General features: G+C 58.1%; 1 protein-coding gene across 11 annotated transcripts in view; it reads left to right on the top strand.

Moving 5' to 3' along the window:
* Positions 1-17,141, top strand: part of CACNA1G (calcium voltage-gated channel subunit alpha1 G) — a 62,737-nt gene extending 45,596 nt beyond the window's left edge. For 4 of the 11 annotated variants that reach the window (XM_057715396.1, XM_057715398.1, XM_057715395.1 and 1 more), the window contains 11 exons: positions 5,702-5,853; positions 6,816-6,925; positions 7,611-7,744; positions 8,048-8,118; positions 8,253-8,331; positions 8,426-8,547; positions 8,883-9,236; positions 9,946-10,089; positions 13,875-14,052; positions 14,370-14,539; positions 15,710-16,797. In XM_057715396.1, coding sequence (XP_057571379.1) covers positions 5,702-5,853; positions 6,816-6,925; positions 7,611-7,744; positions 8,048-8,118; positions 8,253-8,331; positions 8,426-8,547; positions 8,883-9,236; positions 9,946-10,089; positions 13,875-14,052; positions 14,370-14,539; positions 15,710-16,450 — 2,255 coding nt within the window. In that variant the 3' untranslated portion in view covers positions 16,451-16,797. Of the gene's footprint in view, positions 1-713; positions 768-5,701; positions 5,854-6,815; positions 6,926-7,610; positions 7,745-8,047; positions 8,119-8,252; positions 8,332-8,425; positions 8,548-8,882; positions 9,237-9,945; positions 10,090-12,020; positions 12,156-13,874; positions 14,053-14,369; positions 14,540-15,709 lie in introns of all 11 variants that reach the window. The other 7 variants (XM_057715392.1, XM_057715391.1, XM_057715390.1 and 4 more) reach the window with 6 other exon arrangements.
* Positions 17,142-19,374: the final 2,233 nt, after the last annotated feature.

Below are 19,374 nucleotides of genomic sequence, written 5' to 3'. Positions count from 1 at the left end.
TGGTTTGTTGAAATGTGAGTACTACCAAGTGCGTCGGGGGCGCGGTGCCCCTCTCAGCCCCTGGTTTTACCTCCTGCTACCTGTGAGGGCACCTGGAGAGAGGGGAGGGCTGTGGGGGGGGCGGGACAGAGCCCATGCCCCCTGTGAAGGCGGGGCTGCTCCAGGCGGATGGGGCGGGGACACTGGCCTCTGGGCAGCAGATCTGGGGTAGGGGCCCCTTCCTGGCTCCCTGTGGGTGGCTGAGGCTGAGCAGGTGCGCTGCCCCAGCAGCCACGCTCCCACCCCTGCTCCGTCCACCCCCTTTGCGGTCTGCTGTCTTGGCAGGACATCTGCAGATGGAACCCTTTTGGCAGGAGGCACTTGTGGCCTTGCCTGACCAGCTGGCTCCCCTTCTGGGGTCTGCAGACTTCTCAGGTGCTTCTGAGGCCTCAGCGTGGGTAGGAGTGGACATCCGTTCTGAGGACAGGGTTCCTCCCCTCCCCATGCCGCCAGCTCCCTTCCCCTGTGACCCGTGAGCGGGCCGAATTGCCTAGCTTCCCAGGGTGCCCTGTGCCAGAGCTGGGGGCCGGCGCTCAGGACCAGCCGCCCTTGCTCAGTGCGCCCCGTTCACAGGCAGAGTTAGGGTCGGAGCCCAGGGGGCGCGAGCTGCAGAGGGGGCCCCGCCCAGCCCACCTGGTCTGGCCAGTGACCAATGTCGTATTTCATTCTTTTAGATCTTATGCTGGACGATGTAATTGCTTCCGGCCGCTCAGCCGGCGCGGCGCCAGGTACTGCGTCCGGGGTTGTGGGTTCCAGGGTATGACCCGGGCGGTCAGGCCCACCTCTTGCGTGTGGGCATCCTCTTTGCTCTCTCTCCACGGCTCACTGATTCCATCCTCTCAAGGCGAGGGGTGAGGGTGCCTGGGTGCTGGGCTCTGTGGCATCCCGTAGGCCTGTGCTAGCTGGACAGGAGGCGGGGGCCTTAGCACATCCCTCCATCCGACTTCCCTTGGTGGACCCACCTTGTCTGGCCAGGCTTCCAAGGCCCAAGCTCCCAGCCCCCTGCAGCCCCATTCTCGCGCCTCCTCGCAGGTCACACCGATTATTAGAGATGCAAATCTCCCCTGCCTCCTTTTGTCAGAAGCAGAGACTTTGATCCAATCAAGCAGGAGGAGAGGAGCAGAGGGGCCCACGTCATCACTACAAACAGCAGGAGTTAGGAACCAAAATCCGGAGTTAGCCACAAGCTTTTCCCCCAAAAGCCAAAGATTCGGGAATGAGTTGGGTCATTCTCTTTGAGAGCCGTGTCCCTGGGAAGGCCCTTCTGGTTCTGCCTCCCCTGGTCCTCTGGCTCCTGCTTTCCCAACACAGCCCCCAGGCAGAGGTTCAGAGGTTTCGAGACTCTGTGACAGGGTCATGGGGCCTCGTTACACCCTCCGATGTCTCCACCTAGTGGTTCCCGACCTGCTCATCCCTGAGGGCCCCCTTGTCATCTCCTCCAACAGACCCCGCATTTTGAAAGACTGTCTTTGAAGTTGAGAGCACTTCAGTAATGACTTTGTTTCATCATTTATTACTAATCAAAGGCACATCTAATTGCTAATCAGAGCTTCTGAGCTGCAGAAGCTTTCACACTGAACGACAGCGAAGAAAGATCATTTTGCCATTAAATTAGTCTGTGGGGTCTTAGCACAGGCATATGATTTCTTTTAAGCATTTAGGAATATTGAAAAGAACCTAAGGACCGCCACATGGCTGCCTCCTCAGGCTGCTGAGGGCTTGGGACTGCAGGCTGGGAACCACGGGCTGTACCTTTCTCCACTTTTCCACATTCTACCAGGAGCCAGACTCCAGCAGATGCTGCCCTGTGGGTGCTCGGCTGCCTGATCAAAGGGGACCCCCTGAGTCGCCATTGGAGAGGTCACCCCTGAGGCCCTGGATGGGTCGATATCTGCTGTCCCCACGGTGCTGAGCTCTGATATTTGGCATTGAGACACCATCTGGGGTCTCAGGAGGCTCCAGCTGCTTTGTGTCTGGAGTGCCTGGGCCGCACATCTCCGAGTCAGGCTGTACTGTGAGTTCCTGGTGTGTTAGGGGATGAGAGAAGGGTGAGGGGACAGCTTTTTCCTTATGGGTTCCCCTGGTCTGTAGGCTGATGTGTCCACACATACACACGCAAGCCCAGACACCCTAGGGCTGGCCCACAGAGGATCAACACACGCAGTTTCCCGTGGCCCCTGAGACCGGTTCCTGACACAGCCACGTGATGCTGAACACCCTCCTTACTCTCACACTGCACCCCCCCCCCCAGGGGACATTCTGCCAAGCTCCTGCTGGCACAGGCAGGTGTGTGCACTGCTTACAACAGTGTCTTGCCCTTCCGGCTGGTAATGAAGACTCAAAGACCGCAAACAAGTGCTCACATCACCCCACGTACCTCTTTCCCAAAGCTGGTGTTCTGGGTGGTCTATACTAGAGCTTCTCAAACTTCACTGTGCCTAAGAATCACCCAGAGGACATATGAAAACACAGGTTCCTGAGCCCCACCTTAGAAATTCTCACCGAGTGGTCCCGGGTAGGACCTGAGCGTCTGCATCTCCAATCAGCCTGCAGGGGCTGGCAATGCTGGGGCGCCAGTCTACCCACGAGTGTGATGGGGATGAAGTCACACCCTCTAGTCTAGGGCTGCTGGAATCAAACACGTGTACCGAACCTCCCTGCCAGCACCACTCCCACCCTGTGCTGTCCCCACACCCCAGGGAAAGGCAGAAGGGAAGAGCCTCCGATTATCAGGAAAATGGGCCTGACCAGACACCTGGGTCCAGCCCAGCTTCCAGGTGGAGGGAGAGACTGGGGCTGCTGGGCGAGCAGGGCAGCCCCAGGTGATCACTCAGCCTCCAGCACCAGCTCCGCTCCCCTCGGCCTCCTGTGGCCCCTACCTGCACGTGCCCTCTCTCCTTCCACCAGAACCCGCTGGTCAGGCCTGGCTACAGAAGCCGAAGGTGGCCTCTGTCGTGGGGGCCTGTGTCCCTGGGAGTGACCCCCGCCTTCCTCCTACTCCCGCCACTCTCCTCCGCAAACCCCCTGTCCTGGCTGTGCCTCGGGCTCCTAGGGATGCCTACTAACTCCCTGCGCCTGTGGCTCTCACTCACAGCCTCGCACCCCTCCCGCACCTCTCCTCTGCTCCTGCCCCTGGCTGGGGGCTGGGCAGTTCTGGGGCTGCCCTTCTCCCCACTGTCTGACTCTGGTCATTCTTCCGCCTAAGGCAGGTCATACTGGTAGGAGGCAGAGAGGTGGGGCCAGGGCTGCCGACATGCCGGTGACCGCGGGTCAAGGCCCCGCCTGGGCTCTAGCTGGAGTGGGCAGAGCAGCAGACCCACCCAAAGCGCCACCCAGGGGGTCTCCATTTCTTCTCTGAGTCCAGGCGCTTGCCTGTAGAACGGAGGTCCGTGGGCAGCACGGGGGTGGCATCACCCAGAGCCTAACGGCAAGAGCCTTTGGGCAAAATCTTTGAGGGCACCCTCTGGGCCACAGCCCCAGGGCTTTGTGTCTAAATCCAGCTGGCAGCTGGTGAGGGACTTGGGCTGGGAGGTCAGGTCCTGGCTCAGTTGCTGCCTCACAATGTGTAGATAACTCACGTTTTGAAGGGCCTCGTTCTCTACCTCTGTAAGATGAAGGAGCTGGCCGAGGAGATGCTTATCAGATCAGCCCTGGGACTCTTCGGACCTGCGCTCTAATGAGGGGATTTCTGGCAGCCTTGGCGCCTGCTGGTCTGGGGTCAGGTCCGGGGGTGAAGGGGCTCTGCACAGACCTCAAGGGCCTGGGACCAGTCGCTGTGAACAGATGCCCTGCCTCAGTCGTCCTGTCCCCGTCTTCCCTCTGGGCCTCCGCCCACTCCTCAGACTCCTAGAGCAAGGCCAGGAGGTGGCGGCAGCAGCTCCATGTGGCCTGGGGCCGCCTACACAGTCAGACGGGGGTGACAGGGAAGGGGGACACTCCCAACCTCTCCTCTGCATTGTCTCAGCTAATAATGGGGCTCATGAGGAGCTGCTTTTTTAACCTAATTGTATTCAAACATTTTAGTTAATTCTCCATTCATATTTTAGCATAATGGGATCGGGTGCTCTCGGCACGTATGGAGATTAATGCTGAGAAAGAGTTCCGGCTGCTGAGGCAACGCTGGGCGACTAGCGCCCTCTGGTTCTGTGGGTACTGAAGGAAGGAAGGAAGAGGCTGGCTCGCCTGGTCACCCTCCACAATCACATCGCTGTGTGGATGACCTGTGGTCTCATGTTGTCCCCTGTCCGTGGCCTCTCCAGCCCCATCCTCCTGGGGGCCAGGAGGGCCACCAGAGCAAACAAAGCCGCAGTTGGCTGGCCCACCTCTGGAAACAAAAATATGGTCTAAGGCACCCTATGGTGCACCAGAACACTTGGGACTTTCTGCCTCTTGGTTATCCACACCTCAAGGCTGATGCTCGAGCGTGGCATCTGGTAAGGCTGAACAGGCAGCTCTTGGGTACTCTTCTTCCTTCGGCCTTTGGTGGGGGCCCACCCAGGCCACTCCCTGCCTCAGTTTACCTCTCTGTTAACAGTCCTGCATGGGAAAGGGCAGTTATAACCAAGCTGGCCTGAGCCCAAAGCTTCCTGCCTCCCGGGCACAGTCCTTAGAGGCTGCAGCCCTGGCTGGCTGGCTTCTGCCCTAGACTTCCTGAGGGGGAAGGGCTGTCTGGGACCTGAGGCTGCCCCAAGCCTCCCCACGGGGTGCCTCTTCTTTCTTTGTGGCTGCCTGGGGGCCCAATCGCTCAGCTGCCTCTGATGACATATATCCCCAACTTGGGATGGCCTTTCCTCTCACCTGGAGGAGGACCCCCTGTAATCTCCTGCCCCCAGATTCATTATGCCTGCTTAGTAGGTCAACCTTCTGGCACCATGATTTTTATAACTGAGTGGTTCACTAATTACAAGAGAAATATGATGCCTCTGACAGATCTCAGACAGTGCTTCCAGCCCAGCCTGCAGGGGAAGCTGCCGCGGCCCCCAGGAGCAGGCTGGGCACGGCCTCATTAGACACTGGGTGAGCCCTTCAGGCAGGACAGAGCAGAGCCCTGTGGCCTCCCCTCCACCCTCCCCCACATGAGGGTTCAGGAGGCCCAAGGCCCTGGCCCTGCCTCCGGAAGCCCTCTGAGTGGGTGGGTGCAGCCAGCCAAGGTGTCCAATTTCCAATCTCCGGTTTTATCTCCAAATCCCAGCCCTGTGTAATCTCCTCTGCTCCCCTTGAGAGGCTGGGCTTGGTGAAGGAGCAAGAGCCTTCACCTCTCCATTGATGGGGCTTCCTCCGAGCCCAATAAGCCTGGTTGGTCTTTCATCTATTGATCTGGCCTTGCTGCAGAACACCAAGTTGAGGGTGTTAGGAGGGGCGGCTGGATTTTGGAGGCTGCCTCAGGGAGGGGGCTCACCTGGTGTCTAATGTGGGTGGGGGGCTCTGCATGTCCTGACCCCTTCTGTGCCCAACCACAGCCAATAGAACAAATGCTTGGAGGGGAGACACCGAGAGATCCGCCCTCACCCAAAAAGCGCAGTGCGTGGAGGGTGTGGATGCTGATGACACTGGAATGTTTCAGCTCTGGCATCACAGGCTGGTGGCTGTGAGGGACTGTGGGTGGAGGGGGCACAGGGGGCGGGGCCCAGTGACTGCTCTGTTCTCCCCACTGCCCCTCCAGAAGCCCAGTGCAAACCCTACTACTCAGACTACTCCCGCTTCCGGCTTCTCGTCCACCACTTGTGTACCAGCCACTACCTGGATCTCTTCATCACGGGCGTCATCGGGCTGAATGTGGTCACTATGGCCATGGAGCACTACCAGCAGCCCCAGGTAGGAGGGAGTGACTGGCCATCTGGGCCCCACCTCCAGCCATGCGCCTGCTGGGGGAAGCTAACCCAGCCTGAGCCACGCACCTCCGGCCAGTGCTGGCGCCATTTGGGCGCCATTCGGGGGTCCTCTTGTGCCCCTCGTAGTGACCTCAGTCTCCCCGTGGTTTTACAAGGTGAGGACACTGAGGCTCAGCGAGTGACTTGACCAAGTTCACACAGCTAGGAAGTGGAGGTCCCAACAGATATATATATTTTAATATTTTTATTTATTTATTTATTTGGTTGCACAGGGTCTTAGTTGCGGCCAGCGGGCTCCTTAGTTGCAGCTCACGGGCTCCATGTGGCATGCGAACTCAGCAGTGGCATGCATGTGGGATCTAGTTCCCTGACCAGGGATCGAACCTGGGCCCTCTGCATTTGGAGCGTGGAGTCTTAACCACTGAGCCACCAGGGAAGTCCCAGCCAAGCAGATATTTATTATCTTAAGTACACTGGACCTGTGAGGGTAAAGAAGGCATACCAGTACCTGCCCTTCTGGAGTTTAGGTTCTAGTGAACATCCAGCTCCAAACCTCACCTGTGATCTTGCCATTTCTCAAATCAGCCTCTGTCAGGTGCCTTCAATGTCTCAGTTTTCCCATCTGTAAAATAGGGACATTGAATTGATAATGCAAAAGTCCCCTTCCAGTTCTAGCATTCTGTGCCTTCCAGCACTTGCTCACGTGATCTCCTCACCAACCCTCAAGGAGAGAGATCCTTCCACACAAAGTTAGGATCAAGCGTGTGAATGAGCACCCTACTCTATCCTAGAGTGGTGGTCAGTGGCCAGCCATCATGGTGGGAAGAGAGGAAAGGTCCCCTTAGACTCACCGGTCTCCCAGATCTGGGAGGAATGATAGAGGGGTCAGGGCAGGCATCGTCCCTGGGCCTTGAGAGGCCTTGCATCTTGCCCCATCCCTGCCAGATCCTGGATGAGGCTCTGAAGATCTGCAACTACATCTTCACTGTCATCTTCGTCTTGGAGTCCGTTTTCAAACTGGTGGCCTTTGGCTTTCGACGGTTCTTCCAGGACAGGTCAGAAGAAGGGGAGGGGAGTGGGGGGCAATGGGCATGTCTCCCGGGGAGATGCCCTGGAGGATCTAGTCCCTGAAGACCTTTCTTGACTCCTGAGGTTCAGACTGCACTCCAGGGCCTACCCAGGGCTGATGATGGGGTGGGGGTATATCCAGGGCCTGGCAAATGGGAAGGAAGGGAGGGAGCTTGGCAAGACAGAGCCTGGGGACACTGACAGCTGAAAATCAGTGTGGGCTAGGCTGGAGCCAGACTGCCTGGACCAGATCTGAATCCTGGCTCCACCACGTAGAAGCTGGTAACTTTGGGTAAGTTACTTAAGTTACTTCAATTCTCTGTTTCCTCATCTGTAGCATGGGATATAATCAACTATATCTACATCACAGAGCTGTGAAGATTGTGAGCTCCTGTTTGTAAAGTCTTTCAAATAGTGCTTGGCACAGAGCAAATATCATAGAAGTGCTAGATAAAAAAGCGAATGAATAAAAACGAAAAGCAGAGCTAAAGTCCTAGACCTACCTGTGCCACCGACTGGCTGTGTGACCACAGATAAACCACACCTTCTCTGCAGGATGGAGAGGCTGACCTCCACCCTCCTTTCTGTGGCCGAGAATGTGCCTCTTGTGTTGCCACAACTGCCCCCTCCTCCCTAGGGCCCCCTTCAGGGAGCTGTGTCCTGCGCTTTCAGGTGGAACCAGCTGGACCTGGCCATTGTGCTGCTGTCTATCATGGGCATCACGCTGGAGGAGATCGAGGTCAATGCCTCGCTGCCCATCAACCCCACCATCATCCGCATCATGAGGGTGCTGCGTATTGCCCGAGGTCAGTGCCCAGCGGCCTGCCCACCACGGCCGCCCTCCTAGGGTGACACGCCCAGGGGAGAAAGCAGGGGTCAGCTCTGACTGGCTAGGGATGAGGGGGGTGTGGATTCCATGAACCGTTCTTCCAGCCTCTGCCAAAGGGAACAGCTGGGGGCTGGGCCGAGGGTGGGGGTGACGCCACGGCAGCCTGGCTGGCTGGGGCTGGCCATCCCACCAGCCCCAGCCCTGGCCCCGGCCCTGGCTGCCCCAGCTGTGTGACCTGGGACCCAGAGGGGCCAGCTCACGACATTGTCCTGTTCTGCAGTGCTAAAGCTGCTGAAGATGGCTGTGGGCATGCGGGCGCTGCTGGACACAGTGATGCAGGCCCTGCCCCAGGTAGCTGGGAGGTGGGGGTGCATGGGAAGGGTCCTCTTGGGAAGGAGGGGTGCTTTCCAAAGGGGCGGGAGCTCAGGGAAGCTGGCTGGGAGGAAGCAGGTGGCACCTTTTCCATTTCTTCTCCTCTTTTCCAGGTGGGGAACCTGGGACTTCTCTTCATGTTGTTGTTTTTCATCTTTGCAGCTCTGGGTGTGGAGCTCTTTGGAGACCTGGGTGAGTTGGGGCAGGGAAGGCAGAGGAGCCAGGGCTGCAGACCCAGGGGCTCCTGGACTAACTCGGGCCTCTCTCCCCTTCCCTCCTCCTCCAGAGTGTGACGAGACACACCCCTGCGAGGGCCTGGGCCGGCACGCCACCTTTCGGAACTTTGGCATGGCCTTCTTGACCCTCTTCCGAGTCTCCACAGGTGACAACTGGAATGGCATTATGAAGGTGAGAGCCCCCTCCGTGAGGGCCCTCCCAGAGCTGCCTCGGGCCCCAGGGAGACAGCCCCACTTCCTGGCTCAGGATGAAGCGGATGTGAATGAAAGCATGTAACCTTCTTTCCCCCAAGCCGGAACGCTCTGGAACTCCCTCTCCCCAAGACATGCTCTGACTCACGCCTCCCATGGCAGTATCTGATGCCCTTCTGCCCCCAGGGCACCGTCACTCCCTCCTCCTGCCCTTCCTTCTCCCCCCCCGCAAAGCTCTGTGCCACCAGAGACCTGATTTCCTGTGATGGCTCTGCCCACTGTCCTGCCACCTCACCCCCCAACCCGCCTCCCCAGGACACCCTCCGGGACTGCGACCAGGAGTCCACCTGCTACAACACAGTCATCTCCCCCATCTACTTTGTGTCCTTCGTGCTGACGGCCCAGTTTGTGCTGGTCAACGTGGTGATCGCCGTGCTGATGAAGCACCTGGAGGAGAGCAACAAGGAGGCCAAGGAGGAGGCCGAGCTGGAGGCTGAGCTGGAGCTGGAGATGAAGACGCTCAGCCCACAGGCCCCCTCGCCACTGGGCAGCCCCTTCCTCTGGCCTGGGGTCGAGGGCCCCGACAGCCCTGGCAGCCCCAAGCCTGGGGCCCCACACACCACGGCCCACGCTGGAGCAGCTTCCCACTTCTCCTTGGAGCACCCCATGGTGAGCAAACCCCGCTTCCGTCTCAAGGGGCTGTGGGTCGCAGATGGGTGGCTTGGGGGCTTAGGGGCTCAGTGGGTGGGTGGTGTACAGGGGTGGGCAGTGAGCAGACTCTAGGGCTCCTCCTGAATCGTCTGAGCCTCCTGCCTGGACGCAGAGGGGTAAGCAGGCCCCTGCCCATCCCCAGAGATGGTTGCCCACACTCGTGGCACGGGGCCACCCCAGCAAGCTGCCGGCACAAGTGCTGGCTCATCCATCCCGGTGCCTCCAGCTTGGCCTGGACTCCCCTTCCTGGCTCTTAGGTTCAAGGCTGTTTTCTGTTTCCTTCTTGTTTCTTTCTTACCCTTGCCCTGATTTTGCCAAACCTCTTTCCTTCCCCGCCCTTCAACCTGGCTGCTTCCATCTCTCCATCTTTTCCCCTGATCTTCTATTTCCTTCTCCTTCTCTCCCTGTGGGCTCGTCTCATCTTCTGTCTCCCATCTCTCCTTCCTCTGCCCACACATCTCTCTTCCCCACCTTCCCCGTCCCCTCCTCTTTCTCTGTCTCTTTGTTGTTATTGTTGCGTGTGTGTGCGTGTGTGTGCACACGTGTGACCTCCTCTCTCCCTCTCTCTGTCTCTTCTCAATCCCCTGCCATGACACTTCCCATCACTGATCCTCTGACCCCTGCCCCCCTGACTCTCTGGCTCCCTTTATGGGCTGGTCCTCCCCAGGACAGACAGCTGTTTGACACCATATCCCTGCTGATCCAGGGCTCCCTGGAGGGGGAGCTGAAGCTGATGGACGAGCTGGCAGGCCCAGGGGGCCAGCCCTCTGCCTTCCCTCCTGCCCGCAGCCCGGGCGGCTCCGACCCACAGGTTACTGTGTCCCTGTGCTATGCCCCTTCCCCTGACTGTGCTGGGCTGTGCCACGCTGTGCTGTGCTTCCAGGGAGGCGGGGGTGTTTCCTGCCCACTGGGTGTCTGGGGAAAGAACAGCCTCAGGGCCTCAGCAGAGCTTTGGGCCTGGCAGCAGGCAGCCAGGGGTTCTTCAGGCTGAAATCAACCTCTGGAACACATAGTTGGAAGGTAGGGATGCTGAGATTGCACTTCTGAGGGAGAAGAATAGAGGGAGGAGGGGTTTAGAGAGGGCAACTGTAAGAAAGAACCTGGAAGAAAAGAGGAGGATGGAGCAGAAGACAAGTTGGCAGTGCGGCCTTAGCGGGTGGAGGGAGTGAGGTACCAGATCCAGGGGGAGAGGTGCTCTGAGGAAGAGTGCAGGTGTCCGGGGGACCCATTGAGGGACATGTCTTAGGTCACAGTCTGCTTCTTTTCCATATCCAGTCCCCTTCCCCCCACCCCCCCAACCCCAGCCCAGTCCTCTGGTGGCGTCTTCAGCTGTGGAAACCGCTGGGCACGAGGGGTGCTGTCCATAGCCAGTGGCTTCTGACCTGGTCCTGAGAGGGGCTGGAAGCCTCCAGCTGGGGGTGGGTTCCGGGGACCTCACGTGAAATAGGACGTGGCTTCCTCCCAAAGCCCTGCGCCTTCCCACAGCACTACATGCTTTTCTTCTTCAATCCCATCTCTCCGTGGTCTTCTGCTTTCTGGGGTCCTCCTCCTTCTCCTCTTGGGACCTGTCTGGTCGCCTTTGACCCTCTCCACTTGGAGGTGCACCCCACCCCCCCTGCTCCTAGATCAGGGCCTGCAGGAGAGCCCCCAGGAGACCCAGAGGGGAAGCAAGGAGACCGGTGTCCGCTGGAGGTAGAAAGCCTAGTATTCCGCCGGCCGTGACGGATGAAGGGGCAGGCAGGCAGGTTCCCAGTACCTGAGACACCTGAAGCCTCACCAGAGAAATGGACGGTGATCCTCAGATAAGAAGGGACCTTGCCTCTTGTTGGGATTCAGTCTCAGACGATGGGGACCTGAACCTGGCAATGACCTAGAATGATCAGTGGGAGAGCAAGTCCCTTCCTGAGGCCTTCCATCCTGAAGGAAGCTCATGGGGAAACGTGCAGGGGAAGAAGAGGATGTTGAGAAGGTGACTAGGCAGTCCGCTCAGCTGGGAGGCATGGCCCTACTCTCCTGCAGGGTCCTGTAAGCACGGAAGCCTGGCTACAGATCCCAGGTGAGCCAGCCAGGTGGTGTGGTGGCCCCACCAAGTGTGCCCAATTCAGGCCAGCGGGAGGAAAGCATCTCCCAGAACCTAAGCTAGAGAGGGCAGGTGGAGGAGGGCCCAGGAGGGGATACGCCAGAATCTGGGGGCAGGCCGAGTCCTGCCAGGCTTTAGGAAGCAGAGAGAATAGGCGGAACGCAGTCGTCAGGTTGGCAGCTTTGTCCCCAGCACCCGCCACGCTGCTCTGTCTGTGCTGGGAACAGAGAGGCGCTTTGCAGGCCTTTCTTCATTTATTTTCTGATATCTTCTCGATGAGAGTCAGAAGCCCTCCCCGCTCCCTGCTCCCTCCCTGGGTGGTGGTGGTGTGGGAGGGGCTGTCCAGTCTCCTGGGGCATCTTTAGAACGCGTTCCTGTGTCTCCTGGCTTTGTCAGTGTTTGCTCTGGCTCTTCGGTGCCTGCGCAGCCTCTCTGATCAGAGCAGGGGTTTGAAGTGGGGGGAGGGGAGGCACTCAGTTTACTTGGGAAGGGGGTGGGGAGAGAGAAAGGCCTTTTCTCCTTACGCTTTGTGAGCAGGGGAAGAGGGGCTCTGTGTGTGCACACGCGAGTGTGTGTGTGCATGTGCGCGCGTGTGTGTGTGCACATGGGAGAGTGTGCACTGTCCTGGTTTCTCATGCCTGATCATCTCTCTCCCTGTCTAGATCCCTCTAGCTGAGATGGAGGCTCTGTCTCTGACGTCAGAGATTGTGTCTGAACCGTCCTGCTCTCTAGCTCTGACGGATGACTCTTTGCCAGATGACACTCACACACTCTTACTTAGTGCCCTGGAGAGCAATGTACATACACGTCGCCCCCCCACTGCTCCCCCAGCCTCCCCAGGGGCCGGGCTGGCTGCAGGGCTCCAGATCCCTCCCCTCCTCTCCCTCTGTCACCAGGCCCCACCCAGAGGCAGCACGAGTGCCCCAGGCTCTGCTAGGTCTTTCAGGTCCTCCACTGTGGACAAAGAAATTAGTTGAGATTAAATTGGAGCCTTGCCCAGAAGGGCCCAGGGGCGGCAGTTGTGAAAGGGTTAATTCAGACACCCAAGAGTGACAGAGCTCAAAACAGAGGTGTCATCATGCAGCTGGCCAAAGGGCCTGTGTGGACACAGAGCTGGTGGCTGTACTTGGAGCCCCGTGCAAGCCAGCCCTCCCCCTCCCTGTACCCCTCCTTCCCACCTCCCCTTCTCCCCTCCCCCAAACGTGAGCCATTCACCACCACACCGTGGGTGAGGGCCACGTCTCTGCGGCCACCACCATGCCCGTCTCCACCTGGGGGGCTGTCCCTGTCTCTCCCGTCACTGTCCCTATGTGTCCCCACGTCCTGGGGGGCTTCTTTGTGTTCTGACAGCTTCTCCACCTTTGCCTGGCTCCCCCCGTCCACATCTGACTGTGAGCAGCCCCCTCCTCCCTGCCTTCCCCTTCCTCTTGGGACTTAAGGAGGGATAGGGGCCCCTTCCTCACAGCAGGGCTCTGTCGGGGCAGGGTCTTGACCATAGGATAGGGGTTCCTGGGGGTCTTGGAACTCTGCCCTTTGTCTGGCAGAAGTGGAGCCTGGGACTGAGAGAGGAAGCAAAGGATCCAGACAGTTTTCTGACACAGCCATTCTCAGGCCTGCTGGGGCTACTTAATTGGCTGGGTCCACGTGGGGACAGGAACCTATAGCCTCTCTGAGAACTAGGAACGGACAGGGTGATGGAGAAATCTCTTGGGGAAAAACCTTGTCTCCTTCCAGCTGGGGTCAAAGGCTGATTACTGCCTTTCTCTGAAATAGATTTTAAAAATCCACTCCCACCCTGTCTGTCCACTAAGGGAGGACCTGAGTCCATAGTTACCCAGGCCTTGCTCCCACCCACCACCTGCCAGAGTCACTGTGTAATTAAAGGGAGGTGGGGAGGTGGGTGACATCCCTTTAGTGTTCATCTGTCATTCAACTCCCATTAGCCCAGCCCTTGTCCAGTGCTGGGTGCTGGAGCTGCCTTAAGAATTGGATGGTGAAACAGCCTCTGTTCTGCAGGCAGTCCCCGGCTGCCTTGTCTCCCGCTCATTAGGAAGGCCCTCTCCTACTCCCCAATCCTCTCACACCCCTAGCACAGCTGTTAGCTTTTAACTCTTCACTGTGCAGCTTGAGAGACTCTCAATGGGGCCTTGAGAATGAGCTCTTGGGCTGCCTGCAGGGCTGGGGGCTAGGGGCTGCTCTCCCTCCTTTGGACACCTCCTCATCCCTCCACCAGCCCCAGTGGGAAGCGGCAAGGTGATGCAGTATGAATAGCTTTCTGGGGGCAGGGCATCCTCCTACCCACTTCCTCCTTGTGTATGGAAGGCTCATCCATGTGTCTGTCCCTTCTCCCTGACCACACTCATTTCATCACCACCTTGTCCAGGGAGGGGATGGGGGCCAGGGCCTTGGGGGTGGGGGGGGGGGTGGGCTTCTGGTTGCTGTTGCCAAGCTCTGCCTCAGTTACCCAATCTGGATACCCCCTCTTCCTCCCACCTCCCTCCCTGTTCCTTTGGCAGATGGAGTCCCACCCTGAGGAGGTGCCTGTCATGCTGGGACCAGATCTGCTGACTGTGCGGAAGTCTGGGGTCAGCCGAACGCACTCTCTGCCCAATGACAGCTACATGTGCCGGGATGGGAGCACTGCCGAGGGGTCCCTGGGACACAGGGGCTGGGGGCTCCCCAAAGCTCAGTCAGGTACCAAGGCTGGGGGCAGGCAAGCTCGGCCCACACCGGGAGATCCATCCTTGCCTAAGCCCGGTCCTGCCCTCGGGAAGTGGGGGTACTGAGGCACAGGTCTCTCCTACCTCTGAGGAGCCCCCAGCCTGAAGGGGTCCGCCAGCCCCTGCCTGAGGGAGCCCCCAGCCTGAGGAGAGTGGCTTTCAATCCAGGGCGGGGTTGGAATGGTGTGGGTAGAGGCCCTGAAGGGGAGAGTGGGCGGGAGGGACTCAGGTGGGAGCCAGCACATGGACCCTCCAGCTCTTGTCTCTCCCCCACCCCGCTTCCCCTCCCAGGCTCCGTCTTGTCCGTTCACTCCCAGCCAGCAGACACCAGCTACGTCCTGCAGCTTCCCAAAGATGCACCCCATCTGCTCCGGCCCCACGGTGCTCCCACCTGGGGCACCATCCCCAAACTGCCCCCACCAGGCCGCTCCCCTTTGGCTCAGAGGCCGCTCAGGCGCCAGGTGAGCAGGTCTAGAGGGTGGGCGTGGCCGGGGCTGGCCTCTCCGCAGGGAATCCTCAGCTGTTGGTGAAGATTACTACTGTCATTCTCCCGGCAAACATTTATCATGTGCCAGTGATGTGCCGGACTGAGTTCTGGACACCAGGGACAGTTCGAAGCAAAGTGGAAGTGGTCTGTGTCCTCTTGGAGTTTGTACCTCCTCCTTCGTTTCACTGAGGAGGCCCAGAGACCGGGCGGGGGCGGGGGGGCCGTGGTTGTCAGGTTGGAGGTAGAACCCGGCCTCTGGACTCCCTTTCCGTGGCACAGAGCTGCCTCCCTCTTCTCTGTACTTCTGGACCTAGCTCAGGGGTACAGGCACGTTTTAGGTGTCTCCACTTTTGGCCGAGCCCGGGGCCCACCTTCCAGAGCCCCACTCCAGGGGCACAGAGCAGAAGCCCATGTAGTCAGGTGAGGCCTGTCTGCCCCCGGCTGCAACAAGGCCACTGGCCATGCTGTGTGTACCTCACATGTGAGGATGGCCACAGGAGAATCTGCTCAATCCGGCGCACTTGGGGAGCAGGCACAGTCCCCACCCGTTCTGCAAATATGCACTGAGCAACCTCCGTGTCTGGGCACCAGGGACATGGACAAACGAGATGGCCCCCTCCTTCCCTCTGGAGCTCATGGTATAATAGGAGTCATTGCAGCAACAGGTCACAGGGTGCTCACGTGTGTGGTGCAGCTGGGAGCAGAGGAGGAAGGGGTTGGTTTTACTTTGGGGTGAAGATGGTCAGGTATTACATCACAGGGTACCTGAGCCCATAAAATCAAGGGATGCTTTCCATTCAAGAAGGGTATTTCAGGCCAAAGAAATAGCCTGTGCAGAGATGGGGAGGCGTGAAGGAGCCAGCTGGGGAGCCAGAGCTGGCCCATGCTTTCTTGGTTCGCACAGGTTGGGAGCTGAACAGAGCGATTCCTACAGGCTTGGGGGTGGGGAGTGGGGGCACAGCGGACAAAGAGGTCAGACTGCACGCAGCCCCCATCTCCCAACAAGAGCAGATATTGGTACCTCCCGCTTAGGGTGGTCCTGCAACTCCATGGAGGGGGTGGAAGGGCTGTCTGACCTGCCAGGTGGCACTGTTCACAGGGGAGAGGAAGCCCCTGGGCTGAATCCTCCCCCCATCCCATACAGGCAGCAATAAGGACAGATTCCCTGGACGTTCAGGGCCTGGGCAGCAGGGAAGACCTGCTGTCAGAGGTGAGCAGGCCCTCCCCGCCGCTGGCCCGGGCCTCCTCCTCCTGGGGCCGCTCCAGCACCCGGACGCGGCCGCATTCTCGCAGCCAGAGCAAGATCTCGAAGCATGTGCCCCCGTCAGCCCCCTGCCCGGGCCCAGAACCCACATGGAGCAAGGGCCCATCAGAGGCCAGAAGCAGCTTAGAGCTGGACACGGAGCTGAGCTGGATTTCAGGAGACCTTCTGCCCGTGGACAGCCAGGAGGAAGCCCCGTCCCTGCGGGACCTGAAGAAGTGCTACAGTGTGGAGGCCCGGAGCTGCCCACGCCGGCCCGTGTCCTGGCTGGAGGAGCAGAGGAGGCACTCCATCGCCGTCAGCTGCCTGGACAGTGGCTCCCAACCCTGCCTGGGCCCCAGCCCCTCTAGCCTTGGAGGTCAGCCTCTTGGGGGACCTGGGAACCGGCCCAAGAAGAAACTCAGCCCACCCAGTATTTCCATAGATCCCCCAGAGAGCCAGAGCCAGGGCCCTCGGCCCCCACCCAGCCCTGGTGTCTGCCTCCGCCGGAGGGCTCCGTCCAGCGACGCCAAGGATCCCTCGGCCTCCGGCCCTCCCGACAGCATGGCTGCCTCGCCCCCCTCAAAGAAAGACGTGCTGAGTCTCTCTGGTTTATCCTCTGACCCAGCAGACCTGGACCCCTGAGTCCTTCCCCACTCTCCCACTCACCTCTTTCCACTGGGTGCCAAATCCTAGCTCCTCCTCCTGGGCTGTGTTCCTGAAAAGTCCCATATGGACACCAAGGAGGCCCTTCTCCTCACCTCAGTGGCACTGGGCACTGGCAAGCAGGGTTTCCAGAGTGAAAAGCAGCATCCCAGGCTGCCTTGGCTCCAGGTGGAGAGAGGGAGGCCCAGTGGAGCTGAGGTTCCCGACACCAGGAGCTGTTGGGAGAAAGCAATACGTTTGTGCAGAGTCTCTATGTATATTCTATTTTATTAAATTAATTGAATCTAGTATTTGCGGGATGTACGACATTTTCTGACTGAAGAGACTTGTTTCCTTCTGCTTTTATGTGTCTCAGAATATTTTTGAGGAGAAGGCGTCTGTCTCTTGGCTATTTTAACCTAAAATAACTAGTCTAGTTATATCCCCTCTTCTTGCAAAGCACAAGCTGGGACCGAGCGTGCATTACAGCCCTAATGGGGGCCTATCTTCAGTGGAGAGCGAGAATCATTTTGGAAACTGTAATGTAACTTATTTTTTTCCTCTAACCTCATCATCATTTTCTGTAGGAAAAAAAAAAAGAGAAAAAGAAAAAAGATTTTACAAATGAAATGGAACCTTTTTATATATACATATATAGTATCTATATCAATAATAAAGTAATTTTCCAAAATAAAAAGTTAATCACGGTCCAGAGTAAAAGCAAAAGGGACAGTTAGGCATTTCGAGATGGCACTGGAGAGAGATTCCTGGAAATGGAGAGTGGGTGGTGGGGAGGGAGGGGGTCAGAGCTGCCTGTGTGTGTGTGTGTGTGTGTGTGTGTGTGTGTGTGTCTATGTGTGTGCGTGCACGCGCGCACACCAGAGAGAGAGAGGTGCTGCACGCCTCTCCCGGGAGGGCTGCAGCTTTGCAGCCCAGCCTCCCAGGGATGAAGAAGAGAAGCCCCTCTGCTGGTGGCAGGCCGGATGAGCAAGGTGTACTCCTGCTTCTATCAAAGCTTTATCGCTCGCTCTTTGCCAGGCAGCTCTGTGAATGAGAGTGATTCCAGATTAACTCATTTCTGCTGACAGCTCTCAGCCCCACACTGAAAGCTGGAAATCGGTGTAATGAAGCTGTTTGGTTGATGGAGCCCACTGAGGCTGCAGGAGGCGCCTCAGCGGCTGCAGTGGGGAGTTTGTGGGGTAGTGGAAGAAGAAGCAAATGCTTCTGGGTTTTCCTTCCTCAGGCTCCAGCCTCGGTGACCTGAGCAGTGTGGGCTTCAGTCTGCCGCCCTGGCCGGGGGTGGGGGAGGTGGTGGTGGTGGCACTGAGCAGCACTGGCACTGCAGGCACTGCCCCATCAAGGCTGGCAATGGGATTAAGTTATATAAAGAGCAAGCTGCTCCCTCCTGAGATGGAGGGGGCTAGGGCCAGGACCTCCCAGTGGGGTTGATAGGGTCGGGCAGCCAGGCTGCTGGAGTGGGGAGCTGACCCCCTAGAGGGTGATGAATGAGCACCCTCAAGGTGTTTACATGGTCTGCTGCTGCCTGCCCAGTGGGAGCCCACAGAGGGGGGAGGGGGTGAAGGCAGCCAGGCAGGCAGAGGCCAGGAGGGGGAGAGGAGGAGGGGCCAGCAGCATGGCCCAGAACCTCCTTTCTGGTGCTACCATGGGCAATATGCTTTTGTCGAAACCCTGGTGCCAAGGGCACCAACCACAGGCTCAGCCAGTCTGTCCCTGCCAGCTACCCCCAGACATCTGCCCCAACCTCACTCCCTGGAACACCCCTACCCCCATACGCCCAGCACCTTCAAACCCCAGGACTCTTGAAACCTCAAAGGCAGCTTGGGCTTGAAAGGCCTCACCCACAGCCCCCATCTGAACCTGGGATCCCAGGGAGGTCAGGGGAAAGGCTGCTGGATGCTTGGACATGGAAGTTTTGTCCAACCCAGTATTTTCGAAACTGGTGAAAGTTTTTCTAACTGCTCTTTTGGACAGAAATGATACCACTCCTTGAAGCAAACACCTGGTCTTATCTTCTTAGGGTGTGCAATAGTGTGAAACTTTTTTGTCTGGCCTCCTTGGGTGGGGAGAGGGGGGTGCATGTGGGAACTGCCTTTAAAAAAAAAAGCAAATCTACACAAAATTCTTCAGAGTTTTGTCACCTGGGTCTGCAGATTAAGCTTTTATATTTTGGTAGCATTCTGTATCAGTCTATTCCTTAATAAAAGTAGGAGATTTGGGGAGGATGTTCTGAGGTCTGGTTGTCTTCTAATGGTTAGAGGATTCTGGGTCAAGGTGAAGCCAGAGAACTGGACTGCTACCCCTTCCCCTCAATCCCAGGCTTCCCAACCACCCCCTGCCCCCAGGACCCCTCAGAGTCAGAGTGGATACTGGGGGAAGAGAATTGTGGCCTGCCCGCCAAAAATGTAAAATCTTTATCCTTGATGGAAGCTGTTGTGTCTCATTAAAAGGGTTTTGAAGTGGAAATGATAATCTTACTAACACTAGTAATAATGACAAGGATGCTAACCTCACGGTGCTTGTCTAGATGGTTATTTGATTCTGCCCTAGGATACAGTGGGGGTGGGGAGTGGAGGAGTCTGAAGGAGGCTGGGGTGGGGGGCTGGTGGAGGCAGCAGGTCTTGGATTAGGGCGTCCAGGACAGGGTTGCAACTGGCCAGGAGCGTCAGGGTTGTGGGAGCTTTTGGAGGTGAGAACATCTATGCTGGCATTTCTGCTCTCAGCCTTCTCCTTGTGGGTTCAGAGGAAATTGTGTTAACAGCTGCAGGCCCCCACCTCAGGCATGGCTGTTTCTGCTTCCTCCACCTCAAGACTGCAGGAAAAGGTCCATCTGGGGGCGTGGGGACTAGGAAGAGGAGCAAGCGGAGCTAGTGCTAAAAACAAATCTGAGGCTCCTCTGCAGCCTC

Source organism: Hippopotamus amphibius, chromosome 17 (genome assembly GCF_030028045.1).
Source record: "Hippopotamus amphibius kiboko isolate mHipAmp2 chromosome 17, mHipAmp2.hap2, whole genome shotgun sequence".
In the NCBI taxonomy this organism is placed as follows: Eukaryota; Metazoa; Chordata; class Mammalia; order Artiodactyla; family Hippopotamidae; genus Hippopotamus; species Hippopotamus amphibius.
This window is presented reverse-complemented; position numbering and strand designations above follow the sequence as displayed.